Source organism: Aulonocara sp. 'chitande type north' Nkhata Bay, linkage group LG23 (genome assembly GCF_057382095.1).
Source record: "Aulonocara sp. 'chitande type north' Nkhata Bay isolate Kocher_YH1m ecotype deep benthic linkage group LG23, A_spYH_male_GT1.1, whole genome shotgun sequence".
Lineage (NCBI taxonomy): Eukaryota > Metazoa > Chordata > Actinopteri > Cichliformes > Cichlidae > Aulonocara > Aulonocara sp. 'chitande type north' Nkhata Bay.
The window spans coordinates 20,284,080-20,296,430 of NC_141365.1; the positions used below are offsets into that span (position 1 = coordinate 20,284,080).

Sequence of the window (12,351 nt, forward strand, 5' to 3'; positions counted from 1 at the left end):
CAGACACTTTGCCAGTGATCAACTCATAGATCCAACAACCCTCGATGGTCGAAGGCGGCTTATTAAAGGTGCTGTACCAACACTGTTTGAGTGGAATGGCTATAAAGTTGAACCACCGCGGCGTAGTGTTTGGGAAAGAACGGAGCCACGCCCTGAACTAGTTCCTCCTGACGATCAAGAAGAGCACAGTCTTAAAAGAGATCATGACATTGTGCTTTTGTAACGTCAAAAATACCATTTGTCATTTTCTTCATTCAGTTGTGTTATTGTCTAAATGTATATCAGTATGTTAGGCATGGAGTTTTAAATACTTACCATGTAAATAAGTTCTGCACAAATTCAATGTTTTAATGTGTGTTTTTAAAAAATGAAATTGATGCCATTGCGTAAATAAGTTTATTGATTTCACATAAAAGTAACATGTAACAACAAGTAACAACAAAAGAATTCATGAAATATATTGCAAATAAAACAACAGTTATTTTGTTCCAGCCAGCCTGAAGGATCTGTTTTCCTTTTTGCTATGTTTTCACTGTTCATTTTTCCAAACACAGGTATCTTGGCATATACATGTAAAAAAATAAGTAGTCAGCCTTTTCTCCGATTGCATTGTGCACATCTGTATCCGTGTATACTCTTTGCACTAGGTAGTCCTCTTGTGCCCACACAACAAAGTCACACCACTGCATTCCACTGATGAGCAGTTGTCCTTGCCCTTGCCAGTAATATGCGTGGCTCTTTCTTAGTTTAGGGGTACCACATTCCATTTGCACATATTTGCAGTCAATAAAGTTTTGTACATTGGGACATTTGAAGCCAAACTGGGGGTATTCATTCACTCAGACGAAGAGCTTTGCTCACGTGTAGCTTCCTCTATTTTGTGAGCCATTTCCAGAGTTACAGACAAGCTTTTCAGATGCAGAAGCTCTTCTTCTGAGCACACAAACACACAATCTGGTGGCAAGATGTCATACCCCTTCAGAGGCAAGTGCGGTGTTGGTGGTGCATCACGGTGTAGTGTGATGTACCGGGTTGTCAAAACCAGCTGCTGATATGACAGAACACTGCCCTCCTGCACCAGCCCAAAGGCACTTTCCACAAGGGGCTTGTCAGGTCTCATGTTCATTGTGGTCACAAGTGGCCTGTCCTCAATATTAAATTTTGCGTATGCCTCCGTTATTCTGAACAAGAATGCCTCTGTAGAAGCCACTCCTGAAGAAAACATCAATGACAATAATGTAAGAAAGAAGGTTATTATACTGAACAACAACTAAACTAAAAACTAAAAGGTGTAAAACAGTGGTGCATAAGTTAGAGACTGGGATGTATATGTACATGACTGAGTTAGCTGTCTTCAGAAAGTGTAATGTATGTAAATTAATACCTATTCTGACACATGTATGTATGAACAAATAGCAACATATATTTGTAACACATGAAACCAACTTTTACAAATCTAATTACCGTACTCCAGTCTGGGCCATCCTATTTGGTACCGGCTTAGTGAAGATCATGGAGTTGATGGGTCCTGGCTTCACACCCTAACAGAAGACACATTTACTGTGGATGGTGTTGCTGTTCATATGTAAACATGGACTAATTCAAAAACTTTAACCTCATTTAAATTACCACTGTCCGTGGCTTGTGCCATTGCTGTTCAGATTCCGTGCAGCTATGCACAGGGGGGACAACCGGCACTCTGAGTTGTGAGTAGTGTGCTGTTTGGAAGAGCAGTGCCACTGTGTGATTGCACATAACAGCGCCTGCCACACACGAGCACTGGCTATGTGTCAGTATCACCGGCGATGAATCCAGAAGCTTAATCTAAGAAGAAAGAACGAAAATTAAAAATGTAACATCTTCATGGAAGAGCCGAACAGGAACATAGTTCAGTGTTATGGTTACTGACCCCTACAGGCTTACCCTCCTGAAAGCTTAGTGTTTCTTTCTCTCCCTATTAAAACAACTTAACCATCCTTGATAACTGTAATAACTTAGATTGTGTATATTTGCAGTATTAACTTGGCGTCAAATGTTTCTGATCACCCACACACGTTGATTAAACTATCTGACTAGTCAAATTAGGAGTGATAAAGCAGGAAGACAAGGAAAACATTCAAGTTGATGGGCCTTTAGGAATGAACTTAACTAATGCTTAAATGAACAGAACCCCACTGAATGGGGATTAACAACTTTACACAGCTTCCTGCCTACACTTAGTCCGTGTGACCTGTAGCACAGGGCTCTCACACCGACCTCCCCTGACAACCTGTCTTTATTGGACACTGAATAAAGATACAAGTACCATTAGCATTATTTCTGTATTACTCATGTCAGCACGTCTTAAACATATATACTTTACACTTAGCAAGAGTAGCATTAGGTAGTTAACTACTTCCTTAGTTAGCCAACTACCTAACGCTATTATAACAGTGTCTAACAACAAAAGTGACATTAGTTAAGAAAACCTCAACTATAGTTTCGGACGACATAAAATACAGTTTAAGAAAACATGTAATATAGAGAATTGACATCAAATGAAGGACATAGCGGAGTAACATAGTGTTTGCATTTGACGTTAGCTAGCGTTTCTTTGTCGGTTAATTTATGTTTTCTTACCTTCGTAGTTGTGTATATATGATGCAGCATATAATTGAAATCCTTTATCTAATTTGCTGGCGGGGGTAGTCGTCACTCTGCTAATCCGATGAACATCAGTGATGTTCAATTTTGGGAGCTCTTGTAGGCAGCGAGTGTAGAACGTCGCCATGGTTTAACCACACCGGAAGCACTGGGGCAGGACTACATAGAACACAGAAGTGATTGTGTAAATAGTCCATTCTGTTTACATTATACATGCTTCTCTTAGGCAGTATCATCAGAAGGCATAGAATACATTTTCACTGCTATGCAATTGATACTTTTACTAGTGAAACTACAGGGATGTCTTAGACAGCTAAACACCTCTGATTTTCTGCTTCTAAATTTAGATAAAACTGAGATTATTGTACTTGGTCCTAACAATCTCGTCACATGACATCAGCATTATTTATATACAAAGAGAAAAATGCTTCTTTTTTTTACATAGAAAAAGTTGTTAGTTCACAACTCATCACGAGACAGGGCCAAACCGATTACATGGGTTTCACAGGGTAAGTCTGTCGGAGCACTGTCAGGAGAGTTGCTGAAATAAAACAAAAAATCTTCCTCATCATCAGTGTTGATAGTCCACAGTTGTGGCCATGAGACGGCTCCTGCATTGTGTTGGTCTTTTTAAACAAGTTAATAAAGTGGTGTGAAATTTCAATCTCAGCACCTCCAAACGTATAATCTGAAAATTTTAGGAAAAAAAACAAAACTCTGTAGTTTGATATTGTCATTACAGATAAATGGTAAATGGCCTGTATTTATATAGCGCTTTACTAGTCCCTAAGGACCCCAAAGCACTTTACACATCCAGTCATCCACCCATTCACACACTGGTGATGGCAAGCTACATTGTAGCCACAGCCACCCTGGGGCACACTGACAGAGGCGAGGCTGCCGGACACTGGCGCCACTGGGCCCTCTGACCACCACCAGTAGGCAACGGGTGAAGTGTCTTGCCCAAGGACACAACGACCGAGACTGTCCAAGCCGGGGCTCGAACCGGCAACCTTCCGATTTTCTGAGCCTGTCAAGTCCTTCTTTTGACCCATTTTGCCAAAGGAAAGGAAGTTGCCTAATAATTATGCACACCTGATATAGGGTGTTGATGTCATTAGACCACACCCCTTCGCATTACAGAGATGCACATCACCTAATATGCTTAATTGGTAGTAGGCTTTCGAGCCTATACAGCTTGGAGTAAGACAACATGCATGCAGAGGATGATGTGGACAAAATACTCATTTGCCTAATAATTCTGCACTCCCTGTATGTCAGGTTCCGTCTCAGGCTCGTAGCCGAAAACTAGCTTTACTTTGTTGTCTCGGTCAACTTTGCTAGCGAGAGACAGAGAGAGGCGTTGAAAGGCTGCTCCAACGGAACTTATTGTTTCGGAGGAAAACACGAACACGGTGTACAGTCTTAATAGCTTACTTACAACTGGGCTCGTCAGGCACTCTTTTTGGCTGCAGTGGTTATTATTACATTTACATGTTTCCAGCTCCCGCTTCTGGTCAGTGACAATTTGTACTTTTCTTCTCTTTTTCTCCCTACCTTGCTCACAGACACATAACAGGTACGGCAGTCCATTCTCCCCGCAGCATGGACTACACTGCCCATGATGCTACATTCTTTAGGGCTGTGCCTGTAACACTCTGCCTATTGCCTTCATATTAAATAACCTTTGTGAATAATTTTTTTTACAATATTTCTTCACGTCATCATGCGGGCCGCAAGTAGGGGTGACATTGGTCATGAGATTGAGACACAGGCACTACAGCCTTTTAATGCGTGTTTTGTTTGGGTTTCCACCAGCGTGGTGAAACGTTTCTCCCACAAAACGTTACATCCAGATGAACAGAATCAACTTTTGGACACAAAACACCATTAAGAATTATTGCTCCTTACCCTAATTTAATTTCTATTACATATCTCAAAGATGTTAACGTCTCACAGTCACAGAGGGGCTTGTGCATGATTCAGGTTTGTGCTTCATCCTCTGTCTGTGATTTAACTTCAGTTTTTTCTTGAACTTAATCTCATTGTAATCCCAAAGAATCCGATACAATTCAGGAATCTTACTTTCAGCCTTTTTATTTTGTTCACACTGTTTCTGTGATTGGTGCTTCTTATAGTACAGTTCTTTGCAGTGCTCCCAGTTCCCTCTCTCCTGCAACCGCCCACGTCGCCCGTATCAAAAACCGCTACTGCCTGCAGGCCTGACAACAGGAGATGTATCACTCAGTCGCCACAGCAGTCGCTTCATTGTTCTGACACACACAACAAAACTACTGAATACACTACACACTAACTACACAAGATTTGCGCTAAACGTCCCAAATCTCTCACATCTCAAAACACCGGCGTCAATCCTAAAGCTTCCCCCCGTTTCTTAACAGGGCTTTGGAGTTGACGTCACGCCGCAATGTATTGTGGGAGCGCGGCACCATTTCCGGGTCCACAAATCAAAACAAACGCACTGTGTTGGAACAACGACGACAAGAAACATGCTTAAAAGCAGCTGAAAAGAAAACGGACAGTATAGAGACCGATTGCGTCCAAAATGTGATGTCCACATATGTGGACGCCAGGTCCTAGGAGGTTAATGAGGCAGTTAAAGGTTGTAAACCTGTAATGGAGAAAGTGCGGGATGTCCTGCTAATTGTGGTTTACCAACTTTTTCATTCTCTGAAGCTGCTGTATTCACTCTCATATATATATATGGTGTGCATATATTGCAGAAACAAAAATATTAAAACAATGTTCTTACACTACAGTTAAAAAAACGTTTTAAGGCACATCACTCAAACACAAAAATCCCCACCTTTAGACAGCTTTCTGTCAGTAGGGTGTGGTGGTTTACATTACATGATCCCTGAAGGTTCTTTGGAAGGGACTAAGTAAATATCCAGAATAGAGTGTATTTAAATGCTGCTGCTGCTTTGCTTCTGATTTAAATGACTTGGGGGATGCCAGGCCAGAGCTATCCATCAAATTAGTTGGGACCTGGATGGCAGGTTTTGAACAGACCTCTGAATCACCACTGGTGTCTTATAGAGGGATCATAACCAGAGTGAATTTCAAAGATTCCCTGCTAACATCTACCAAGGTAAGTGCTGCTGTACAAACAGGTCCGATGAATGAATGACAGAGACTTATATTTATAAAGAGATGAAGAGAAAACAGTGTGATAGCCACGTAAGTTGTGGACTTTATCAGTTGGGCTGATTTCAGTTTTAATCTGCTGAAACTGTATATTAAAAGCAGTTTAACTTCCTGAGACTAGCATGTATGCATGTACAACTCATTCTCTAATTTTTCTTTCGTCATTTTAGAGCAATTTCACTAAAACAACCATCTGAGACTTAGGTTAACACATTACGTCTTTGTCTGATTTTGATTTTGTTGTAATGTTTTACACTGACTGACAGCAAATAGTAGTAAAATTTATAGCTGACAAAATATGTAGTGAGCAAAGTGACAATAAACACAGCTCAACTGAAAGAGAACTGAATTGGTTTAACTCCTGTTTTCATGTCAGTGATTGAAAACCATGATTAATTAAACTGTCACATAGATATAGGAACAAGTATAGATAAAAAAAAATAATAATTAAAAAAGGCAGCTCATTAAAGAAGTATTCCTGTATAAACTGGACCACAGTCACTGTAGTGTCTGAAAGTACTTGGTGTCATAACAGCTGTGTTAGGCAGCCAGGAATGGACCCAAAATCCAAACTAAACTCAAAACACAGCTTTATTGCTGGAATTATTCATTATAAACTAAAACTGGGAAAACACTTTAAACTAAACAGACAGACTAGCAGAAAACCCAGCATTCAGGGTGATCACAACAACCAGCGGAGGAAGAGGCAGACATTAAAAGCACAAGGCATAGACCACAGGTGGGAACACAACTGAACATAGTCTAACTAACGAGACGGGGAACCAAGACAGATCATGACACTTAATTGCTAAAGAGTTATTACATCTACATTTTTGAAACAGCCGTTTATAGAGGAATTAACCTGAAATAACCAAAATGCTATTTATGTCATCAAAGATCCATTTAGACTGGTCTACACTGTTAGTGCTCTTTAAACATCAAAATAAACTAAAACTCAATACGCTGGGTCAGATGACCCAGGATCGTGACAAAGGGATCAGACACTGACAGTGTTGGGAAGGTTACTTTTAAAATGTATTCCATTACAGAATACAGAATACATGCCCCAAAATGTATTCTGTAACGTATTCCGTTACGTTACTCAATGACAGTAACGTATTCTGAATACTTTGGATTACTTAATATATTATCATGCTTTTTACAACAACGTGAATGTACTATTGCTGTGTGATTTATTACTATTACTGAAGGTCCGCGACTCCGAACTGTAGTAAAGGGACCTCTGACTAATACGGCGGGGTCCCTGTCGGCTCGTAGCCGAAAAATAGCTTTACTTTGTTGTGTGGGTCAACTTTTCTTGCGAGAGACAGAGACAGGCGTTGAAAGGCTGCTCCAACGGAACTTATTGTTTTCGGAGGAAAACACGAACACAGTCGAGTCTTAATAGCTTACTTACAACTGGGCTCGTCAGGCACTCTTCTTGACTGCAGTGGTTATTATTATATTTACATGCTTCCAGCTCCCGTTTTTCCTCGATGACAACTCGTACCTTTCCACTCCCCTTTTTCTCCCTCCTCGCGCTCACAGACCCATAACGTGTATGGCAGTCCATTCTCCCTGCAGCACGGACTACACTGCCCATGAGGCTACATTCTTTAGAGCTATGCTTGTAGCATTCTGCCTGTTAGCTTAGCACAACAACAACAACAACGAAAAGGCGCTCTCTCACCCAGGAAACACACAGTCGCAGAGAGAGAGAGAGCGTCGCCCTGTAACCATGGCAACTGTAACACTGTCGCCTGGGACAACAGAACGTAGCTGTCAAACAAAACCCAAACAGTCCTGACCCGCGACAAAATGAAGCAGGAAAGTACCGCAGTGTAATCCATTTATTTCAACAAAGTAACTGTATTCTGAATACCACCTTTTTAAACGGTAACTGTAACGGAATACAGTTACTCATATTTTGTATTTTAAATACGTAACGGCGGTACATGTATTCCGTTACTCCCCAACACTGGACACCGAACACAGTGTATGATCTGCCAAAGAAGAACAAAAGACAAAAGCTATCTCACTATTCAGTTTGATCTCACTTGCACTCTTATTTTGTAAATGTCATTACAACAATTTATTTAAATTAGTATTTCTATTGTTTTGTGTTCTTTTCTTTTTAAATAATAGGACATTTCACTTGAAATTTGAAATGTTTTATTGATTTCTTTAAACACACAAGCACCTATATCTGTGCAATTTATTCTAGTTGTGTTTAATGAAGAGTTTATTGTTCCCAGCATTTATCAGTAGAGCGTTATGTGGACACAGCAGACGCTGCTCTTCCTCACTATAAAATTTCTGTTCTGTGTCCTGTCTGTGCAGGCTTTTTGTCCACTTTTCTCCTGTGAAAAACACAATGACGAAGCACGTTGCCCTCTTGCTCATTCTTTTCCCCGTGTGTGGACATCTGCTGGACATCAAGTTTTATAATAAACCTTACGAGTATACCTGGGAAGAGGCAGTAACATTCTGCAGGAAGAACCACACTGACTTGGTCCGAGTGAGAACTGCAGAAGAGAATGAAGCTCTACAGTACTCTGGATGGATCGGTTTGTCCCGGAAGGATGCAACAAGTCCATGGAAATGGTCCAGAGGAGGCAAAATAGCCATCTTCACACCATGGGATGGCGGTAAATTCTCATACTATGTTTCTTACTCCTTAGATGTTACAAGATCAAACTTACTGGTAATTATACCAAACTTATTTGCATTGTGACCTGAAATCAATTTGAGACATTTTGAGCATTCAACAATTTGAGTGGTGAGAAAGGATCAGATTTACAGTGTGGAGCAGTGTTGTCTACCACAGTGTTGACTGTAATGAGTTTCATGAAGTCCCAAACCAACTGTTTCAGCTGGAACTTCAGCAAGGAGGGTTTGTTAGACACATAAACACTGTACTGGTAAAATGATTTGATACTGAATCTAGATAAAAATAGACCTTTAAAACATCTCTGAAATCCAGCCGTCTTTTTTCTCTATTGTACTTCGACTTCTTGCAGCACCAAAAAAGGATGAAAACTGTGTGAACAGAAGAAGCAACGGAAAATGGGAAAGCAAGAAGTGTAATGAAAAAAAAACTTTCCTATGTTATGAGGAAAAGCTGATTCTGGTGAAGGAGAATAAAACATGGGAGGAGGCATTAGAACACTGCAGGTCTCTGGATGGAGTGGTCACAGAAGATCCAGCCTCTTCATACAGGAACCACGGCTATGACCTGGCCTCCCTGATCACTCCAGATGACTACACCACTGCACGAGAGACCGCAAAAGAGGCTACCACTGATGAGGTTGGGCAGTTTTCTGCATGCGTTTGTGTTGGTGAGAGACTCATAACTATACTTACTGTAACTTTGTTTGTTTCTCTTTGTTTACTGTTGGCAGGTGTGGACAGGCCTGTGTAACCTGGCTGGTGAGTGGCTGTGGGTGGGTGGAGAAGAAATGCAATATGAGGATATCCCAAAATGCCCAACCGAGGGCCTCTGTGGCGTCCTCGAGAAGAATGGTCGTTCACCCTACGGCATAAGAAACTGCCAGCAGAAAAGGAACTTTCTCTGTTCCAAAATGAATTAAGTGCTGTACTTAAGTAAAAATTTGATATATCTGTACTTACCTTTCCATCTTATGACACTTAGATACATGTGTGTCAAAGTAAACAGGAGAAATAATCCAAAGCAGACTCCACAGACAGGGTTAAACAAAAATGAACCGTTATTCAGGTATATGAGTGAGTCCAAAATTAGAAATTCCAAGAACAATGGGAACCTGACCAACACTTTACACTACCAGTTAAAAGTTTTTGAGTTAGAATAATTGTACCTTCATTCATGATGCATGTTACAAATATATCAGTTAATATAGTCAGTACATTGAAAAGGTGAGAAATAGTGATGAGATGTTTTCATACTGTTAGATTATACAATGATGATAGATTAATGCAAACCAGAAAAATCATAACGTCTTGTTATATGTGTTATTTTCCTAATGTAGTTGTGTGACATGTCAAGTAAATTCTGGACTATACATAATTTAAAAGTTGTCTCAAGTCAATAAAGATATTAAATAAAGATTAATGTGCAGTTAAGCAATTATTTTTGTCTTTATAAGCAGTGGTGAGGGAACCATATGGTTACTTTCACTGCTATGAGGCTTTTTTTACATCTAAAACAGGCCGTCTTGTATTCCTTTTGAAAAAAATGTTTTACAGAATTCGAGAAGTACACTCTAACTACGTACATAGGAATTAAGAGGGAAAGTCAGGTAATCAAATCATTTTGACTAACTGATTATCTGGAGGTAATCAAAAGAAGAAGACATTTTCGCAATTTGCTGCATCTTGCAGTCATTAAGTTGACTATAAATTTCTCTGCATACCAAAGTATCTTGAGGTAATTATAAAGCTTGGCTGGAACTGGGTCAGGCAATAGGAGAATGATTCCAATGATGGGTAGTACACGTGCACATTCATGCTCAGGCACGTGCAAAGCCAGCACTAATATTCTTCTACCTTCTTATTTCTTTATTTTTACTACTTTCTTCATTGTAGATACAAACTGAAGACATCAAATATATCAAGCAATATATATGGAATAATGTAGCAAAGAAAAAATTTAAAATACGTTTTATATTTTAGATTCCTAAAAGTAGCCACCCTTTGCTTTGTTGACAGAGCTGCAAACCCTTGGCCTTCTCTCAGTGAGCTCCATGATGTAGTCACCTGAAATGGTTTTCATATCACAGGTGTACCCTGTCAGGGGTCATTTGTGGAATTTCCTTAATGGTGTTGGGACCATCAGTTGTGTTATGCAGAAGTTGGGTTGGTACACAGCTTACAGCCCTATTTGAGAATGGTTAGAATTTATGCTGTAATATGCAAGAACCAATCAGCTAAGTAAAGACAAACAACAGTCCATCATTACATTACAGAAGGTCTAGGTCAGTCAACTTTGAATGTGTCCCCAAAAAGCATTTGTTTGGGCCAAGAAACACAAGTAATGGACATTAGACCTGTGGAAATCTGTGCATGGTTTGATGAGTCCAGATCTTTGGTTCCTAATGAGATTGTTGGAAAACCATTTCAGGTGACGACCTCATGAACATCATTGAGCAGTAATTAAATCAAAGGATAAGAAAACATAAAACATGTTTTGAGGTATTTCACACATTTTTTGTTTACTACATGATTCCGTGTGTTCACTCAAAGTTTTGATGCGTTCAGTGAGAATTTACAATATAAGTAGTCATGAAAAGTAAGAAAAACATTAAATGAGAAGGTGTGTCCAAACTTTTGGCTGTTAGTCTATGCTCCGTCTCTCTCTCTCTCCTCGTCTCTGTGCCTATATCATGCTGTATTTCCCATGTACATGCAGGCAAAGTGTAAGTGAGTCTTTAGAGTTAATGCTGAACATCTTGCTTGGTGAGGTGGCTGAGAAAAAAGACGGAGGGAGAAAGGTCAACATTTAACTGCAACCAAATGCTAAAAAAAATAGGTGAAAGTAAGAAATAGGTCAGTCTAAAACTCTTATAATCTAATTAACATTGTTTCATGTTTATGTATGTTTTGATGCGTTAATGTTTAAATATATATAGATGTTCATTTCAAACTGTGTTCTCATTCTGTCATATTCTGTTTAAAAAGTGAAGACTGTTTGTTTTGTGTGCTTGATCCTGTGCGTTAGTGTTACATCCTGTGAGGCTGTGGGAGCGTGTGGGCGTGGTGTTGTCCTCCCCCTCTCTCTTGCCCCTGCCTTCTCCTTTAGGACACACCTGCTGCTCATCTGCCCTTGTTTACCACCAATTACCCTCCAGAGGTGATATAAGCTGGAGGAGAGCTGTGCCGGTGTGGGAGAGGCTTCTGGTGGATTCGGTCGGTCGTGGCTCTTTGTGAGTAACTCTCAACTGAGCAGCAGTTTTTCTTAAGTGACGCGACCTCCATTTCTTGGTTTGGCCTACCTGGTTTTATTGCTAAGAACAGCATAGCAGCTTCCTAGTTGAAGCGGCCACCGTTCCTTCGGCTGGCCTGTCTGATTTATCATTAAAGCAGTGTTTCTGCCTCTTTCTTTTGTTACTGTTTATATGGGTTAATTGATTATAATAAAGATTCATTTTGTGTTAAACACCTCCGCCTGGCGTCCTATTCATTCCAATCCGGATCCAATTGTTACTGTCCCCCACCCTCTTTGCCTAGCTTTCATGTGGGGATGTAACAATTAGTTATTCTGTTTTCTCTGATCTACAGCCTGAACAGACTTTGAAACCCAGAATTTACACCTACTTATTCTGTAAATTACATTTCTATCCTGGATAGTTTCCCTCTAAGAAAAAGTAATAAATAAAAAACAAAGGTGTAATAAGGGTTTGCAAGTCTATGGGTGTCTAAGACCATAAACTCAGCAGGAAAAGTTTTGAAGATTAAAAAGAAAGGAAACCTTTTCCAGCAGAAACTTCTGAAGGACTGTAGGTCTTTGTGAAATCACAAACATCACAATCTGGTGGCCTTTAGTAACAGTGATATGAAAAAAGT

The 12,351-nt window shown here is 40.0% G+C and overlaps 1 protein-coding gene and 1 pseudogene across 2 annotated transcripts; one reads left to right on the top strand and one right to left on the bottom strand.

Annotated features, from left to right (window-relative positions):
• Nucleotides 1-164: 164 nt before the first annotated feature.
• Nucleotides 165-7,546, bottom strand: LOC147301590 (uncharacterized; annotated as a pseudogene). The gene is made up of 5 exons (XR_015127266.1): nucleotides 7,229-7,546; nucleotides 2,620-2,802; nucleotides 1,630-1,824; nucleotides 1,465-1,541; nucleotides 165-1,212 (listed from the first exon to the last, which is right to left on the bottom strand). The product of XR_015127266.1 is annotated as an uncharacterized LOC147301590 (transcript).
• LOC147301591 (macrophage mannose receptor 1-like) lies at nucleotides 5,619-10,084 on the top strand. Its single transcript, XM_086283919.1, has 4 exons — nucleotides 5,619-5,755; nucleotides 8,152-8,459; nucleotides 8,832-9,118; nucleotides 9,213-10,084. The coding sequence occupies exons 2-4, from the start codon at nucleotides 8,186-8,188 to the stop codon at nucleotides 9,399-9,401; spliced, it is 750 nt and encodes a 249-aa protein (XP_086140045.1). The 5' UTR covers nucleotides 5,619-5,755; nucleotides 8,152-8,185; the 3' UTR covers nucleotides 9,402-10,084.
• Nucleotides 10,085-12,351: the final 2,267 nt, after the last annotated feature.

Coding starts and splice junctions, on each gene's coding strand:
- LOC147301591 (XM_086283919.1), top strand. CDS start 8,186: ATGACGAAGCACGTTGCCCTCTTGCTCATTCTTTTCCCCGTGTGTGGA. Junction 8,460..8,831: donor CTTCACACCATGGGATGGCG/GTAAATTCTCAT, acceptor GACTTCTTGCAG/CACCAAAAAAGGATGAAAAC. Junction 9,119..9,212: donor AAGAGGCTACCACTGATGAG/GTTGGGCAGTTT, acceptor TACTGTTGGCAG/GTGTGGACAGGCCTGTGTAA.